The following is a 17,259-nucleotide window of genomic DNA, read 5'->3' as shown; positions in this document are numbered from 1 at the left end:
AATTTATTAATTTAAAAAGAACTTTTAATAATAAGAATATTATTAATATAAATAATAATAATAATTTAATCTTTAATAAAAATATAAGAATTAAATATTATTTTTATTAAATATTTAATTAATTCCTTTTTAAAAATATTAAATTATTTATAGCCTAATTATTTAAGTTTATATAAGGCATTAAGAAATTTCAAAATAACTTATTAATTATTAAATAATATTTAATATCTTTATAATAATTATATATAAATATTATATTTTAAATAGTTATATAAATATATTATTTTAATATTAAATTGCTAAAGCCATTAACTTATTATAATAATAATAACAATAATTAATTTTAAATTATTATAATGCATTATAAGGTTATAAGTATTATTATAATTTATATTATAAATTTATATATATTTATAAGTAATAAATTAAGCTTTATAATAAATAAGCTTATTAAAAGCGTTAAACTTCTTTATATATACTTAATAAGGATTAATAATATATTAATTTATAATAATAAGTACTTTAACTTATATATTTATATTTAAAAGTAATTTAAGTTTTTTTTTAATAACTTATTGCTAAGCATCTTTTTTATTGCTCTTTATAGCTTATATATATATATTAAAGATATTATTAATATTTACTATATTAATAAGCAATGCTTAAGCAAAGATTTAATTAAAATAGTTAGCATTAATTAGTATTAATTAAGTAAGATTTAGCATAAAGTTTCCATTAATTAATGCTAAGTCGTTAAAATTTTTAAAATATTTTATAATAATATTTACATTTTTTTTTGCTTTTTATAAAAGCTAAATTTATTATTCTTAAAAACTATATAATTATATAAGCCTTGCAAGTTTAAGTAATTTATTAATAAGTTTTATAAATTTAAGTAATTTATTTATAAGTTTATTTATAAGTTCTATATTATTAATAGGTTTTATTAACTAAAATATTAATAATACCTTTATCTTAAATAGCATATTTTTTTATTTAATTAACTAATTATTTATATAATTTTTATTATTAAATTAAATTAAATAATATAGCTTAATATTATAATTATAATAACTTTTTAAAGTAATATAAATAAATAAAAATAATAATTATTTTTAACTTTTAATTTTATAAAGTATATTTCTTTAGCTTTATTTAATAATTTTATTTTTAATTTGCAAGCCTTAATAAGGATATAAAGGTATGCAAGGTAAAAATATAGTTAAAAATATTTAATATTAAGCTTTTATTTATAAAGTACCTTAAATAACATTATTTAATATAATAAGGCTAAGTATAATTTTAATTTTATAAGTATATTATATGGAAAATCGCTTTAGGCTATAAAAATAAGTAATTTTTATTATAAATTATTATATAAATGTTAATAATAATGATATATATAAACCTTTTAAGCATGCTATTTAACTTATAATAATAAAAGAATAATTTCTTATAAATAATTCCATATCTTTAAAATATTATAATAATTATTTTATTTATATATTTACTTTTATTATTTAAACTAAATATTTTAACTTTTATGCTAAATTAAGTTTTAATTATATTTAAAAATCTCTTAATAATGTTTAAAATATTATTTTTTTAAGTAATAAAGTAAACTTAATAAAACTAAGTATAATTATTAATAAATAAAATAAAATATTAAAATTTTTTTAATAATGTTATTAAGAATTTGCTTAATAAATTAAATTAAATATATTTAAATAGCTATATAAATTAGTATTTTAATAATAATTATAAGCATTTCTTAATAAATTTTATAAATTAACATAATTTATAATAAAAATTTATTAATTTATTTAGCATAATATCTTTATTTTTATATAAGTATTAAATAATTAGTTTTAATAAATTATTATAGCTAAAAGCTTTATAAAATTTATTATATATTATAAATATTATAAAGTTATTTTTTATTATTTAAATTTTAAAATTTTTATATTAAAACTTTGCTTATAATATCTTATAAAATTTATTATCTTTTAATAATAAAAAGATATTATTTCCTTATATATTTAATTAAAACCTTTTTTAAATTATAATTTAATTAAATAAATAAGTATTCCTTAGCATATAATTATATAAAATATTAATAAAAATACTTTTAATAATTAATTTATTTAATAATTATAAAAAGATCTTTATAAAGTTAATACCTTTTATAATAAGTTAATTATTACTTATAATAATAATTATACTTAAATATAATTATAAAAAGCTAAAGTTTTTTATATATTTTATTATATACTTTAAAGCATTAAAATTAAAAATTTATAATATTAAAGTATTTATAATTATTAATAGCTTTGCTATATATATTAAAATATTAATATATAGCATTATTATATTTTCCTTATTATTATTAAAAATTTTAATAACTTCTTTATTTATAATTTAATTTATAATAACTTATTTCTTGCTCTTTTTTTATTTTTAATTAACTTTATATTTAATAAGCTTTACATAATTAATATATAAATAATTAATAAATATAAAGTTTTATATATAATATTAAATATTTTCTTTATTACTTAATATAAAGTTAATACTTATTAATATAAACTTTATAGCTTTTTTATACCCTTTAATATTAATTTCTTTTAAATAAAGGTAAAGTAAGCTTTAAATTATTTAATCTTTATATAAAAAATAATATTTATTATTTTAAGTTTAATTTTAAAAAATATTATAAGGTTTTAGCTGCTTAAGTTATTAATAATATTATTTATAATATTTAGCAATATTATTAAGAAAAAAAAGCTTTTAACTTTATTACTTTTAAAAAGTAACTTTATTAACTTTTTAATTAATTATCTTAATATTAAGATTTTAATATAAAGTTTTATTTAAAGATTTTAAAAAGTATTTAAATAGTCTTATAAATTAAAGCTATTTTTATATTATAAGTTTATTAATTAATAAAAAAAATAAATAATTAAGTTATTAATATTATAATTAAATTAATTAATTAATATTTTTTAAATATTAAAAGATTTTTTATATAATATAATAAATATTATAAAGCTTAAATATATTAAGTTTAAAAATATAATAAAGGCTTAATTATTAAGCTTTTCTTATTTTATAAGAATTATACCCTTATTTAATTATTTCTTAATGCTTATAATATATTTATTAAGGTTAATAAATTAAAAGCTATAACTTTATATTACCCTTTAATTTAAAAAGTTCTTTCCTTTTAAGTTTAACTTTAAAAAAAATAATAAATTAAGCTTAAAATTAAATATATTTAATGTCTTTTAAATAATATTTATATATCTTTAAGTATATTTTAAATAATATTTATATATTTTTATTTATTTATAATAATTAATATTAATTAATATAAATAAATAAATAAAAAGGAGTAAGTAGTTAAAATATTAAATAAAGTAAGAGTATTAAATTATTATAAGTTATTATTAACGTTAAGCACTAATAAGCGAGCCACCCTAGCGAGCAAGCTACTTTTCCACAAACCGCTTTAATTTAACTTTCCAACGCGTTTTCTCGCGTTATATCTTATAATAAACAAAATAAAAGAAAGCGATATTTAATTTATTATTTAAGCTATTAAATCTAACCCAAAACTAAGCATTTAACGCGCAGCAAAGAAATATAATATTCCTCGCTTAACCCTTACCTATAAAATGGCCGGCCGAACTATATAATATAATACTTACCTTAATAATAAGAGATTAATAAAAATAAAAGAAAAGGTATTTATTTAATATATACTTAACTAAGATTTATAAAGATACTTGCTTATTTTTAAGGATATTAAAGATATAGTAAATTCCTTACTTTGCAATTATAATAACGGCGCTATTAATATTAACTAAATAAAAAGACTTATTTTATTAAAACCATGTTTTAAAATACATATTAATTATATATATAATTATTAAAGGGCTTTATGCAAAGATCTTAATATAATAAATATATAGTTTAACCTTATATTTAATATATATAAAAAATATAAAATCTTTAATTATAATACTTATAATTTTAATAAGTTAAGCTTTATAATAAGTATTAAATTACTTAAAATAATAGTTATATATTTTAATTAATAAAAATAAATAAAATAAATATAGCTTAAGAATTAATAATAAGCAATAGTTATTAAATTAATTAATAAGGATAAGTAATGTAAATTGCCATTCCTAATTATTAAGGTTAAGATATACCTTATAAATTAATATATTAAGGGCAGCCTTTTAAATAATTAAATAATTAAAATAAGCCTAAATAAATAAATAAATAATAAAATTGCTATAAAATGAATTTAATACTTTAAAAAACATATTGCATTATATATAAAGGGCATTTACTAATTGCTAATCCTTAATAAATATAAGAGCTATTATTTTATAAATTTTAAGCAATATTATAAGGTAAAGAATATTATTACTCTTTATATGCCTTTTTATTTATTTTATTTACTTTAGCTATTAAATATTAAGTATTTTAATTTATTAAAAAAGGCATATAATGTAGAAATTACTTAATTTAGCAAGGCTTAAATTACTTATATTAATAAGATAAAGTTCTTTCTTGCCTTTTATACCATATATAATAAGGTTTTTAAGCTAAAAACTATTAAAGAAGGTTTTCAAGGGGTAGGTTTAATACCTTATAATTAAAAAGCTATACTTTTTAAGCTGGATATTAAGATTTAAATATTAATAGCAATATTAAGCTCTCTATCCCTACCTATACCTTAAGTTTCTTAAATGCTATATAACTTAATATAAGCAATTTCTTAATTAACTTTAATTAAGAATTAAATCTCTTATTATTAAGAAAGCTCCTTAATATTAATTTTATTTACTATTAACTAGTTATTAAAGGGTATATAGTTATTAGCCTATGCAGTATTTTTGCTAACATAAGAGAATAAAACTCTTTAAGAGGTAAATATAGCACTTTTTAAGCGTTAAAGGGCTAAAAAAACATATATGCAAGATAAAGGAGCACTTAATATATAAAAAGCAAGGGAAATAATTAATAAAAAGGAAAAGGAAAAGCGGTTAGCTAATAAAATAAGCAATAGCGCTAAGGAGTTAGTTCACAGCGAATTAATAAAAAGATAATATAGCAATTATAGCAAGATTAAACATAATACGCAAACCTATGAGAAAGATATAGAATTATTTGCAAATTCTAATTTTAATTAAATTTAATTAATTTTTTTTTATTATAGTACTGCAATTCAAGTTATTGTACTGTTAATGCAGAAAAGTGGTTTGCTTGCTGGGGTGGCTTGCTTGTTAGTGCTTAACGTTAATTATAATAACTATTATAAAGTATAATAATAATATATAAATAAAGGCTAGCAATATTAAAATCTTAATGATTTAAGTATAAAAATAATTATAGAAATAAGGGTATTAATATTTTTCAACGTTTTAAGATATCTTAAGCAATGCTGGGCTTACAACCTAATGAAGTAATAAAGCAAACAATAGTTAATTGTTGTGTGTTAAGGAGAGAAATCTCCCCGCTATTAAACGCTTAAAAGGAGCCTATTTGTAGGCTAGCGCTAGCGTATGGGCATACGACCCTCGCACCTTCCAACATGGTCTTGGTCTTGGTCTTGGTCTTCTTCAAAATGAGCTGCCCGACGAGCGGGTCGGCATTGATGTCGCCACGCCGAGTGCTCCGACGCTTTTTCGAAGTTGAGGCAGGAACGTCCTCGTCCTGGCTGCTACCGTCTTGGTTCTTCTTTTTGTTAGATTTCTTGTGAGAAGTAGTGGGCGCTGACTCATCGTCGTCTTCGGACTCTGGCTGCTGATAGACGATCATGGGAGTTGGCGTGTGCCGCTCGATGGCATCCTTGATTGCTCTTGCGATCGTGGGCTGCGTAACAGTACACTTCAGAATCATGGACCTCAGAGTCCGCTTGGCCTGGTCCTCTGAGGCATGATCGACCCGTTCGATCAGCCCGAGCTTCTCACTGTTGTTCATGATTGTAGAGGGTGCCGCTCACGGCCTCGTTGGATTGGCTTGGTCACGCGTGTGACGGCGCGTGTACCGAAGGCAGGCTGCACAAGTCGCAGTCGCCACAGTAGTCGCGAACGGGGTTGAACAGTCTTGGAAGGATGGGGGGCGTGATCAAGTCATTCGTGGCCAGAGATACGCAAGAGACCATCTCAGGCTAGTTTGAGAATGATTTACTCGTTGGTGGTGTTGCCAGCAGATGTGTGCTGGTGATGGTGAGGATGGGGGCGCGTGTGATGCGGCTGCAGTTATGCGCGATTGGGGACACACAGAACCGGAACGCGCTTTCGAGGCTGACCTTAGGCTGCTAGGACACTAAGCTCATACCACCTGGTCAGCTTACTGAAGAAGAGCAGAGCTTGGTTAGTAGGTGTCAGTGGAAAGCCTGGCATGCTCAAAAGCTTACCCTCAGTAGGGACCTCCTACTAGGGGCCTAGGTAGCTAGTAGATACCTACCTAGGTAGGTACACTCCCGAAGAAGTGGGTAGGAGCTCGCAGCGCCGTACCTAGGTACCTAGGTAGATTGAGCTTATCGAGAAACCAGAATTTTAGAACTCCTGCGGGAAAGCACTGCAGTCTTTCTAGCAGTACCGTCACAACCACAGTGGCATTAGCATACCTCGTCTGTCGTAGAGCGCATTGGTCCTGATAGGTCGTATCATCTTCACACAGAGGTTCTCGTTGGAGGAAATTCTCGAGATATTATCAAAGAACATGTTACATTAAACGTAGTGTAGGGAGGAAGCTACGCTACTAAAGGACATCCTAGAAGAGCCGTTGTTAGGGACATTCCCGGGGAATTCATACTGGAGAGGCTATGCGAGGACAGTTTACAGGAAAACCATCTCAGAAAAATAATTACACTGACGTAATCCCAGTGAGATCTTCCGGGAAGGAATATTTGAAAAGATTGTTCAAGAGAAGCTGGAGATATTTCGGTGGATGTTATCCCAGTTTGGTTTCCCAGCGCGAGCGCTACCGAGAATTTATTCTATGGAAGATTATCTTCCAATAAGGCTGTAGCATTGCCGCCTTGGAATCTTAGTTTTCTAACGGTGGGAAAGTGAAAGACATAAAGAATTCTGAGACAACATATATGCTTTGCAAAAGGTGATTCCAGCTACCAGTGTTCTCGACAGAGGGGAGAATTCCAGCCTTGAATGGGTTGCATAACATTTCATGTTCCAAGACTGGTGACATCAATGAGATCAATGTGATCCAGAATGGTTAGAAAGGGATGCAAAACCTATAGTCGCTGGCAAAACAAGCTTATCATGTCAGATGACGCCTCAGGTAGGGTGGTCGGGCCGTTGACGGCCTGGTTATACAGGCCGGGTCGAGGCCAGTCTGAGATTGCCGAGGAGGATTCGAAACACCACACTCCATCGGACCAATGCGACGACCGCTTTTACCACTCAACTCAGCTAATGGCAGTGCATCTTTTCGTGCGAACCTCCTACACCTTTAAGGTTTGGTCAAGTGCAAGAGGCCCGTTAAACTCATAATCCTCCCAGGCTGCAGAAACATGAACGAGCGCAGATTGTGCAAGACCAGACGCGCAGTGAGAGCTGCAGTAATCTGGCAAGACGTCATTCGTGCCTTATCGCAATTAGGTTCCCTCAGTATCAGAGTTCAAATGCTAGAGCATTTCCATGCTAAGATTGAATCATTACGGATTTTCGCCTCTGCCAACTTGCTCCGTGTGAGGGTGAAAGTCATTGCATGCCACTCGCGCTGACCATAATCATTCCTTGCTGATTTAAACTCGACTCGGTCCCAAAGTCTCCAATGTCAAGCCGACTCGAGTACCTCATACGAAAGCTAGACGAGCTCGATGATGCTATCAGGCGTGAGAAGAGAGAGTACGACAAGGCGAGGGACCGGTACGACAAGATGAGAAGCCGAGACATTCTGGAGGACCTCAGGGGACAGTAAGCGCTGCAATACTTACGAAACTCCACACATGAAGCCCGTCCGCCGCCAACTGATCATCTCCATCCAGATTCCTAGGGTACCAAACCGAGCGAGACCAGCTCCACAGCGCGCGCTCCGCCGCTCGAGAAAAGTGTTTGTTTTTCTCCCTCCCGCTTCCGAACCACCACCCGAAGGCAGCCTCCTCCTTCATGACATACCTCATTGCTGATCCGCGCCAAATGTTTTCAGTGCGGCAAAACCAACCTCCTCCACAGCAAGAGCGGCATCGTCCTCACAGCTACACAGCTCCCCCGCCAAACACCCAGCGAGGCCAGCGAGAAGCGCCGCCTCGGCCCCAGTACAAGACAACCTTACCTCATCGACCGGCTCCCCAGCACAGGGATGCCTGTCCGCCACGGAAAAGCTACGGTTCCAACAGCAGTGCAGCAGGGCAGACCCGCGACCAGCCCGGCAACAACAGCAACAGAACCAAGCGGCCTGCGCCCCCTCGACCGCACCAGAGAACGCAGACGCTGGATTACGAGGTTGAGGAGCCCGATGGCAAGTCATACGTTGTCAGGGGTGGCGCGGTATTCCGAGACTTTGATCCTGCGCGGGATACAGTGCGAAGGGCCGAGTGATATCGTTTACAATAACCTCTCCGAGGCAAGTTTGGTACAAAATCACATAAGAATTATGAAAGACTCTTATCCGAAACATCATTTCATGGGAAACATTTGTCCAGTGCTTCATCTGCTTCTGGGACTTTGGCCCTCAAAACGCCATTTCCTGGCCGATGACCGTCGATCTGCGCATAATTGCAACAGCAAATGGTTGACGAGGACTCGGAATCTTCATTCTCTTTTCCGTTGATAGAAAGCAGACGACCTTCCCTAGCCTGCCACAGATATTATTCTACAATCGCCAATGACATGCGATGCATTTCACATCTCTTGTAGAATCCTTTCGCTCAGCATTCAGCCGGCGCAGTGGTTACACGGGTAGCAACCTCGGCTCTGGACCGTTCTTCGGCAGCAGTCCCAGACTTGGTGTGCTCCGACCGGAACGTCGTGGTGGTCGAACTTCTCGTCGTCAACGTCGACACAGCGACCTGCGAAGAAATGTCAGCAAGCTATCAATTCCTCCTATCTGCCATGCCGCAAAGGCTGGGCAGATGCTCAGAGTCGGCCCACGTACCTGTGTGCCGACGGCACTCCATCGCCGTGTTCTGAGCTTCCATGTAGAGCTCCTTGCATTGAATGCACTTGAGCTTCCTTGGCGCGCCGCTGTCCATGTTCTGATGGAGCACCGACGGAGCGTGGAAGAAATTCATTGCCACGCTGACATTGGAGTTGGCTGGGATCTTCAAGGATGACATGTCGACTCCGGTAAAGGGAGGTTTGTAAATTGTAGGCATTGGTTGCCATCCATGCGTCCCCTGTGAAGGCTTGGTGGAGGGGACTGGTGGTGGCCGGTTGGAACTTGCGTTTTGAGCTATTGGGCTGTGCTGATGAGGAGTTCCCGTTCGGGCGGCCGGCTCGGGGTGGGAGGCTCTGCGGTCGGCAAAGGTGAAATGCTCATCACATTCTGGCTCTTGTTGGACTGGCTTCCCGGGCTGAGCGGTTGCGAATTGGACGAAAGGGGGAGATCTGGGTTCTGGGAGGAAAGAAGGGAGGGTTTTGGGAATGTTTGGTGCAGTAGCGGAGGTCGTCGCGGCTGACAGCGGTGTAACAGTTGGTGACTTGCCAGCGATGGTGGGCGAGAGCGTCGGCCGACCAAAAATGATTGGCGACTGTCGGAATGCAGGCCATGCGAAAGGGATCTTTGGAGACACGATGTCGATGCCTGCGGACTGCAATGGCGGCGTGGCCTCGAAAACCTTGGGTTTCTTCTCCGGAGCACGTGGAGGGTCAGTAACGTCACCGTCATCTCTCTTGCGCTTTCTAGTCGCCGCCCTCTGTGCCTTGTCGTCCATTGTGAGGATCGCCCTTCCACACAGCGTGAGAAACTCCTCAATGACATTAGGGCCGCTGTATTCGGCCAGGAAGTTGCAAATGACTCGCTTGACGCCGGCCGGGAGCTCGACCCAGATAATGTTGACCGAGGCCGCACTGTCTGGCGCGGGATCCATGGAGACGGCCGTGGGCGCACAGCGTGCCAAAGAAGAACCCAAGTCAGGGAGAGGAGAGACAGTGACAATTCTGCCAAAAAAAAAAAAAGGAATCAAGAGTATGGAAGCGGCGCACCACGATAGAAATCGGTCGTTGGTGACAAAGGGAAGAGAGAAAACGGTGGCACGAAATGGGGATATGTCAAGGAGTGCAGCGTGGAGCTGCTGATCAGGAAAGAAAGCCCAGGATGAACCTTCGCAAGTGGGAGTGAATTTTGTGACAGTCGTTGTGGTAAGCTGTTGGGAAGGCGCGGCTAGGAGCCTGCACCTCCCAAAATAAGATGGCCTGCTGTGACGAGTCGGGCAACTGACAGTCTGTACTTGCACAAAAACGTCAGAGACGAAATGGGCCCATCTTGCAATTTTAATGGTAGCTACCTAGGTACCTACTTAAGTAGCTAGAAAGTCTGGGATACCAACAAGCGGTGCTCAGCCTTTAAGACCCAAACATCTCGCGGTCGTGTATCTTCTGCTTTACAGACCAGTATTGGTCCCACCACGGTTTCTCCCCCTTCTTCCTGTTTGGCGGCAGCCTCAAGTTGATGGTATGCTTCTCCCCCTTGGCCTCAGCATTCTTCTTCTTCTGCACATGGTTGCGGACCTCATAGTGATCAAACATGGACACAGCCTCAATCATGTACGCAGTTGCCACACGAGCGTCCCTGATGAGGAACAGGTTCTCCGCGTTCTTCAGGTCTGCCGCTGTGCTGAAGTTGTGCGAGCCAGTGTACACGCGAGCGTTGGGCTTATCGAAGTCAATGACCACGAACTTGTGGTGCATCCTCGCCCCCGAACCGCCGGCCGACTCGTCGTCGAAGCTCTCCGGGTACGCCACGGGCGGGTTGCCGCCGCTGGTCTGGAGCTCCAGCTCGTCGACCGACTTGTCCGACAGGCCGTAGACCATGATGCCCTTCTCCGCCGTCTTCTTCACGATGGCGTCCCTTATGACGCCGGGCGTCTGGTAGAGAAAGGCGAGCGAATAGAAGAGGCTCGACTGCGCGTTTGCGATGTCCTGCGCGATGCCGTCCAGGGTGCCTGCCTTGGAGCTGTGCGGCGAGAATGTCACCTGCGCGTCGATCCCGCCGAGCCCGAGGTCGTTCCACTGCGCCGACTCGGTGTTATAGAACCCGTCGGTGTCATTGGGGTGCTCCCAGTAGTTCTCAAATGCTTTGGTGAACACCTCCACTGGTCCACGTCCCTCCAGGGCGATGAGGTTGTTGTTTTGGACATAAAGGCCTCGCCACGAGAAGTTGGTCGATCCGCCGATGGCGATCTGGGTCTTCTTGCCGTCGACAATGATGACTTTGTTGTGGTGCAGACCACCCATGTGCTGACGCTGGACGTTATTCTTACCTGCAGACCTCTGCAGCATTACAGCCGCTTTGGTTTCAGCGTCGTCGGCTTCTTTGTGCGGATCGGAGTCATCAATGATGATCTTGACACGTTTCCCGATCTTCTTCAGGCGGAGGACAATCTCGGGGTTGTTCAGGTCATACGCGAGCACGCGTACCTGGGCCGTCTCATCCTCGATGGCCGAATCAAGGGCACCGAGCATGACCTCACGGGCTTCAAAGCCCATCCAGGATAGCGCCTTTTCCTGCAGCTCTGGGTCTCTGGGCCTGAATTCGAGTCCATCGTCGGCCTTGACGGGCAGGATGGTCCCCAAACCGCCATCGCTGCCGAACTTCTTGACAAAAGCCTTCGAGGAGACGAAACCTCGGGTAAAGGCAATGTTCATCTTGCCTGGGTATGTCTGCGCCATTATCTGGATTTTCACATCCTGAATCTCTCCATAGATCAATTGGTGGTCTTCCTCCCCACCCTTCATGAAGACAGGAGTGACTTTATAGCGGAAATACCCAGGGACATCTACCGTGTACGGGAAATGCACCCAACGAAACCTCTGGATCGGCGACCGACGGCTCGAACGGGCATCGGGCCCAGATTGGGGCGCCTCTCCGGGGAAGGTGAGAAAGTTGGGAATCTCCCGCCACTCGGTCGACTGGGGCTCCAGGTACTCAATCACGAACCCGACAAAGTCGTCGGGAGGCGTGTCTTTCTTCCAGTTCATGGCGAGCATACACATACCCTCTCCACGGTACACTGTGAAAGTGAACGGAGCCTTGGAGTTCTGACCTCTCACGATGAAATCAGGAGGTACCTCGTTGCTGGCTGGCACGAGGGTGTGTTTGCGCAGGGGTAGCGGCCCGGGGCCCGGCTTCTTGTGAGTCTCAGGGCTCCCGGCGGAGACCACGGCAGGTCTCTTCTTGGACTTTCGCGGCGGTGTACTCTTTCCGCTCGACGGCTCGTCATCTTCCTCACTCTTGCCCGCTGAAGTCTTCTTGGGCTTCCTTGGTGGTGTGCTCTTTCGGATTATGGGCACCTCATCCGCGCCCTTCTTGTCTGCCAGGGTCTCATAATCCAGATCCTCATCTTCGGAATTGACGTAATCCTCGTCCTCTGACTCCTCCGGACTCCAAGCATCATCCTCCTCGTGCTTGATTCGAGGCTTCGACTTCTTGCGGTCGGTGGTGGTTGAGACCTTGGGGGAATCCTTGGGGGCCGCCTTGGGGGGTGCTTTGGGGGGTGCCTTGGGGGTCGCCTTTTTAGCAGCGTTTGTTTGTTCCAGCTCCTCGCTCAATAGCTGTTCATTCACCATCTCCTGGACTTCGAGCTCTTCGTCCTCAAGCTCCTCATCCGTGGGCTTCCATGTCTCATCCTCCGGACGTTTCGTCCGCTTAGTCACCTTCTTGCGTTGCGGGACTGGAGATTTCTTTTGAGGAGTGGCCCGGGATGTCTTCTGGGATGAGGCTTTCTCTTCATCTTTATCTTTAGATCCATTACCCATGATCTCCTCCTCGAGGAACTCATCAGCGGCCTCTATGTAGGCATCTTCTGCCGACGGTCTCCAGGCGCCATCGTCGTCTCCATTCTGCCTGCCTCTTGCCATGTTGGGGCTTTCTAGGATGTTGAGATATATCCGTAGAGTATATGGTGATTGGAGTAAGTATGACTCGGAAGCAAAAAGCAAATTGTCGACTTTCTAGTTGGAAATAACAAAGTGTCTGAAAGGTTCTGAAATCACATCCAACCTCCGCCGCTGCAGGTTTGATCAAGATTTCTGAACGTATATTCTCCAGAAAAACGCCTGACACGTCACCGCCTCCATTTCTGGGGCAGTTCGAAACCAGATCCACTCGTTGTTGTGATACCCACTGGCTCCACAAGTACTTATTCAGAACCACCGGGGGTACGTGCAGTCTGCTGGGCTCGTGCGTCTGTGGCTGGTGAGCCACAGACTTTCATTCCTGTGACTACGGGAATTGGTCTGAAGAAGGCGGACCTGTGACTGCTTTCTGCCAACTTCGTTCATGTGGTAGATTTACAATGCCAGATAGCGGAGAGATCGTTTTGTGCTGAGTTAGAGATTCCGGGATGTAAAAGTCCGAATCACAAGCAGTATTGTTGAAAAGGCATTGACACATCAACTTTGCATGGTCCCTTGTTCCTGTCCCATTCCCTGGATTCAATTGTACTGGGCAGGATTCACATGCGGTCGTGTAATGATGTCTACGCTTCAGCCGCTTTGCAGGCATGCAAAATCGCGAATAGTCAGGTATTGCGTTGAACGAGAGCTGTGTGGCATGGAAGATAAATGAATGGATTGACTTGGGCGAGAAGGGTTCTATTGTATTGCCACCCCGGTCCTCCGAACAGCATCCATCTATCAACCCCTAATAGAGCGCTAGAAGCATTCAGACCTGTACCCGGCTCGTCATTTCCTTCGCATGGGTTAGAAAAGCCTTGCTCATCCACATTAAGCGACCCGAGGAAACTTACATCTTTGCGGCTCCTGCGGCCTACCAAGAGCCAAAAGACTGTGATGCGGCGGAGGGGAATCTCAAAAAGCGGCCGATCGAGATGCTAGGGACCAACGGTGCTTCTGGTCCAAGTTTGCTGGGGCATTAGTTGAATGTGGAGGGCGGGTGATTCCATTTTGTTTTAATTCAAAAATCTAGACAAGGAGGGTGTTGTTGCGTTGGTGTCGGCATTAATGAGCTCCCTTTGCGATTTGACAAGCGAGGACAGAGGCACTCGAGTACAAGCTGTGCTGCCAGGTCCTCGAGTGCTCAGTTTGAGGGGCCACGTGCGATCTCGAGTGGTAGTCCTTCGTTGCGAGAGGGTGAAGTAGATGACCAAAGCTTGTAGGAAGTAGAAATCGATGACTCAAGAGCTACTCTGATTCAAACACTGCTCCGTGGGGTCGATGAGGAAAGTTTCACTTGGTTTCGGGCGCGTCGTTCTCGCGTACATCTCCTTTCTTCCCAGGGACAGCGATGGAAGTGGACATTGGGGTGATTGGCGTCATGTGAGAGATGATCGCGGAAAATGCTCGACTGGTGGTGAGAGTGTAGAGACAGGGTCTTTTGTTCGAGAAGTATCGAAAGCCAAGGGGCCGTCAATGTTTTGCAGGCTGATTTCCGGTGCTGATGCTGCCGGTCGTTGTAGGGGTAGTTTAATCCTACTCATCAAGTCCATTCTCTTCCTTGACGTAATCGCTATCCTGATAGCGATCCTGCGCTTGCTAGGCTCCCAGGTAGGGTCCTTCTCAGGCACCTTGCGGGCTTTCTTTCGCGGCGTGTTGGACATGTCCACAGGTACCTCATTGTTCTCGCGCTCCTCTGCTCTATCATCAGAAGGCTGGTAACTCAGAGCCAAAGGAACTGGGGCAGAGAGCTTACCGCTTGAAGATGGCAGCGATCCAGTCGGCTGCTGCTGGAGATAGCCCCGAGTGAATCGAACGAGGGTGTCAAAGTGCTGCAACACGTCGGACTGGTCGCGATCGATGAGAGCGTCGCAAATCTTCTTTTTCTCGTCACGACTCAGCTCCACCCATAGCTCGCCAATGGGTCGACCAAGGTCGTCACCCCGTTGGTTGGACATGATTGTGGTCGGGGTGGTGACGTGTCAAAGAGTGATGTAGGCTGCAGTTTGGACAGCGCAGGCGTGGTGGTGTGTCGAGGGTGAGGCAGCTCAGCACATATGAGCTGGGTGGAGGGTTGCGTAGTGTATCAAGAGAAGTCTGAATCGGGCCAAGTGGGACCACAAACCTTTGGGGTGGGCAGGCTAGACGGGCGACGAAGGAGAACGTAAAGTCTGGAAGGAAAGTTGGGTGCTGGAAGTGAGAGGGCGGCGAGGTTGTCACAAACACGCTACCACGCTTATGGTGCTGCTGGATGCCTGGGTCAACAAAGACAATACCATGAGGCTGGCAAATTTGTGGGATGTCTGGGTAGGAAAACTACAGAGGGGCTGTTTGCGTTGACTAAAAGTACCAACTGGTGATAAAACGAGCACCGGTTAGATTCTGCCTCTAATCTGCAGCAACCGATGTCAAGAGAAACAGACTCGAACCATGACAAGACAATCAAACGCCTCAAATTCCAACCAAAATCCTGACTTCATCCCTCTGTAATCCCTCAATGTGCTTGAAGAATGAAGTAAAATCTCAACTCTCTTGAAAACTTTTGGAAACAACAGAGCTTCACGACTCCCGAATGACAGATATTTTAACACAAACTATACCCACGTGGTCCTGGTCCATGGCGCTGTAGAATCATGAAACTGACGACCATCAACCTGACCATTCACTCGCTTTCACCTGAGTCGGCCGGCTCGTGGAATTCGGGATGGCAGCCAGCCGCGTCGGGTCTACGGCGGCAACAGTTCCACGCTCTGCCTGTCATGCGAAAACCGTAGTTGCGTAGGGTCCGAAGTTCGTTGTTCGCGTAGTTAATGATTTGTCCTGTTAATGGTGTCACTCGTATGTTAGGATGAGGTCAGCGATCGTTCTGAATGGAGGCCACATACCGGGATGGTAACCACACGGAGGCCTGCCGTCCTCCTGAAGCACGTTGTCCTCCTCGAGATACCACTCGTCGCAAAGATCACAGAGCAGCCACTCTGGCTCTGGCTCTGCCTTCGGCTGTGGCTTTGGCTGCAGCTTCGGCTGTGGTTTCGGCTGTGGCTTCGGCTCTGGCTTTGGATCTGGCGTTGGCTCTGGCTTTTGCTCAGGCTTTCGCTCTGGCTCTGGCTGGACTTCCGGGCTTTTGTTCATGTAGTAATGATTGATCGTGACGTGGCCGTCGCGAATCAAACGTCGGGTCTGAAGTCTCTCAAACTCGAGGTCGCTAGTATCATGCATGGAAGTTTCGGCCGCGGCGTCTTCTTGCGGATCATGATGTCCATCCGTACTGGCACGATTGTCCATGTTGGGAATGTTCACGGAGGCTTGACTAGGCTCCGCTGATCTCTGAGCGTGCTCAGCAGCTTGTTGGGTCTACTAATGGTCAGTCCATGACGTTGTCAACCGCATCATGTACCGGGGATTGTCACCCACTGCATTCTCAGTCTTTGCCGACATGGCCCGCGACTTCAGTAAATGTGCTCTGTTCAGCCGGGCAGTCTTGAGGTCGGGGAAGTGAATCGTCGCATCGTAGTCGCATTGAGACCTGTCGCAGGTCGCGCGCACTGTCTTCTCAACCGTCACGAGCGCGTGTGCGTCGAAATTTTCTTCATCGATCGCGAAGCAGCGAAGAATGCTGCGCGCTTGCTCGACACCGAGATGGTCGATCAGGCTTAGCGTCTCGTCCACCACGCGCTCGCGTGCTTCGTCGCCGTATTCATTGACAGACATGGTTCAGGTAGGGTTGGTCCTGATGATGCGACGGCGAAGATGCTTGCGGATTGCTTAGGGAAGAGGCACGTACCGCATCAGGCAACTGGAAATGGTGGTCGAATGTGCTTGGGATGAGTGCCTGTTCGGGCAGGTACTGGTAGGACTGCGAACATGGAATGAAATTGGACAGGGCACCGAGTGGTAACTTTGCAAAAGTTCAAGCGTGAGAGCTTTGAGCCCTTGGAGTTGGAGACATTAACTTAGAAGGTCTGAGCTCTAGATTTGGCCATCAGCTGAGGAAGCCAGGTCTCCCGAGGTCGAGGACCAGACATTCTGGCGCAGCTCCCAAATATTGCACGCCCCAAGCTTTCCCGGCATCCGGTGCAAGCAACAACTTGCGTCCTTGTCACAAACTGTGACAGTCTTGCCAGGGGCATAATTTCAGAGTTTCTTTGTGTCATTTCGTAGA

The 17,259-nt window shown here is 40.9% G+C and overlaps 6 protein-coding genes across 6 annotated transcripts; 1 reads left to right on the top strand and 5 right to left on the bottom strand.

Annotated features, from left to right (window-relative positions):
• Positions 1 to 5,541: 5,541 nt before the first annotated feature.
• INS49_012025 (uncharacterized protein) lies at positions 5,542 to 5,994 on the bottom strand (the record flags this gene model as incomplete). Its single annotated transcript, XM_043172732.1, has 2 exons — positions 5,542 to 5,552; positions 5,598 to 5,994. The coding sequence occupies 2 exons, from the start codon at positions 5,992 to 5,994 to the stop codon at positions 5,542 to 5,544; spliced, it is 408 nt and encodes a 135-aa protein (XP_043024477.1).
• Positions 5,995 to 7,815: 1,821 nt separating this feature from the next.
• Positions 7,816 to 8,582, top strand: INS49_012024 (uncharacterized protein; the record flags this gene model as incomplete). Its single annotated transcript, XM_043172731.1, has 2 exons — positions 7,816 to 7,958; positions 8,030 to 8,582. The coding sequence occupies 2 exons, from the start codon at positions 7,816 to 7,818 to the stop codon at positions 8,580 to 8,582; spliced, it is 696 nt and encodes a 231-aa protein (XP_043024476.1).
• Positions 8,583 to 8,918: 336 nt separating this feature from the next.
• On the bottom strand, positions 8,919 to 10,072 carry INS49_012023 (uncharacterized protein; the record flags this gene model as incomplete). The annotated part of the gene is made up of 2 exons (XM_043172730.1): positions 8,919 to 9,052; positions 9,139 to 10,072. The coding sequence occupies 2 exons, from the start codon at positions 10,070 to 10,072 to the stop codon at positions 8,919 to 8,921; spliced, it is 1,068 nt and encodes a 355-aa protein (XP_043024475.1).
• A 475-nt stretch (positions 10,073 to 10,547) lies between these two features.
• On the bottom strand, positions 10,548 to 13,061 carry INS49_012022 (uncharacterized protein; the record flags this gene model as incomplete). Its single annotated transcript, XM_043172729.1, has 1 exon — positions 10,548 to 13,061. The coding sequence occupies one exon, from the start codon at positions 13,059 to 13,061 to the stop codon at positions 10,548 to 10,550; it is 2,514 nt and encodes an 837-aa protein (XP_043024474.1).
• A 1,329-nt stretch (positions 13,062 to 14,390) lies between these two features.
• On the bottom strand, positions 14,391 to 15,055 carry INS49_012021 (uncharacterized protein; the record flags this gene model as incomplete). The annotated part of the gene is made up of 2 exons (XM_043172728.1): positions 14,391 to 14,535; positions 14,664 to 15,055. The coding sequence occupies 2 exons, from the start codon at positions 15,053 to 15,055 to the stop codon at positions 14,391 to 14,393; spliced, it is 537 nt and encodes a 178-aa protein (XP_043024473.1).
• A 704-nt stretch (positions 15,056 to 15,759) lies between these two features.
• Positions 15,760 to 16,808, bottom strand: INS49_012020 (uncharacterized protein; the record flags this gene model as incomplete). The annotated part of the gene is made up of 3 exons (XM_043172727.1): positions 15,760 to 15,917; positions 15,983 to 16,451; positions 16,512 to 16,808. 3 exons carry the CDS (start codon positions 16,806 to 16,808, stop codon positions 15,760 to 15,762), a joined length of 924 nt encoding a protein of 307 aa, XP_043024472.1.
• Between the last annotated feature and the right edge of the window lie 451 nt (positions 16,809 to 17,259).

This window comes from Diaporthe citri (assembly GCF_014595645.1).
Source record: "Diaporthe citri strain NFHF-8-4 chromosome Unknown scaffold_5, whole genome shotgun sequence".
NCBI classification, from domain to species: Eukaryota; Fungi; Ascomycota; class Sordariomycetes; order Diaporthales; family Diaporthaceae; genus Diaporthe; species Diaporthe citri.
Note: the sequence above shows the minus strand (reverse complement) of the source record. Positions and strands in the feature narration are given on the sequence as shown.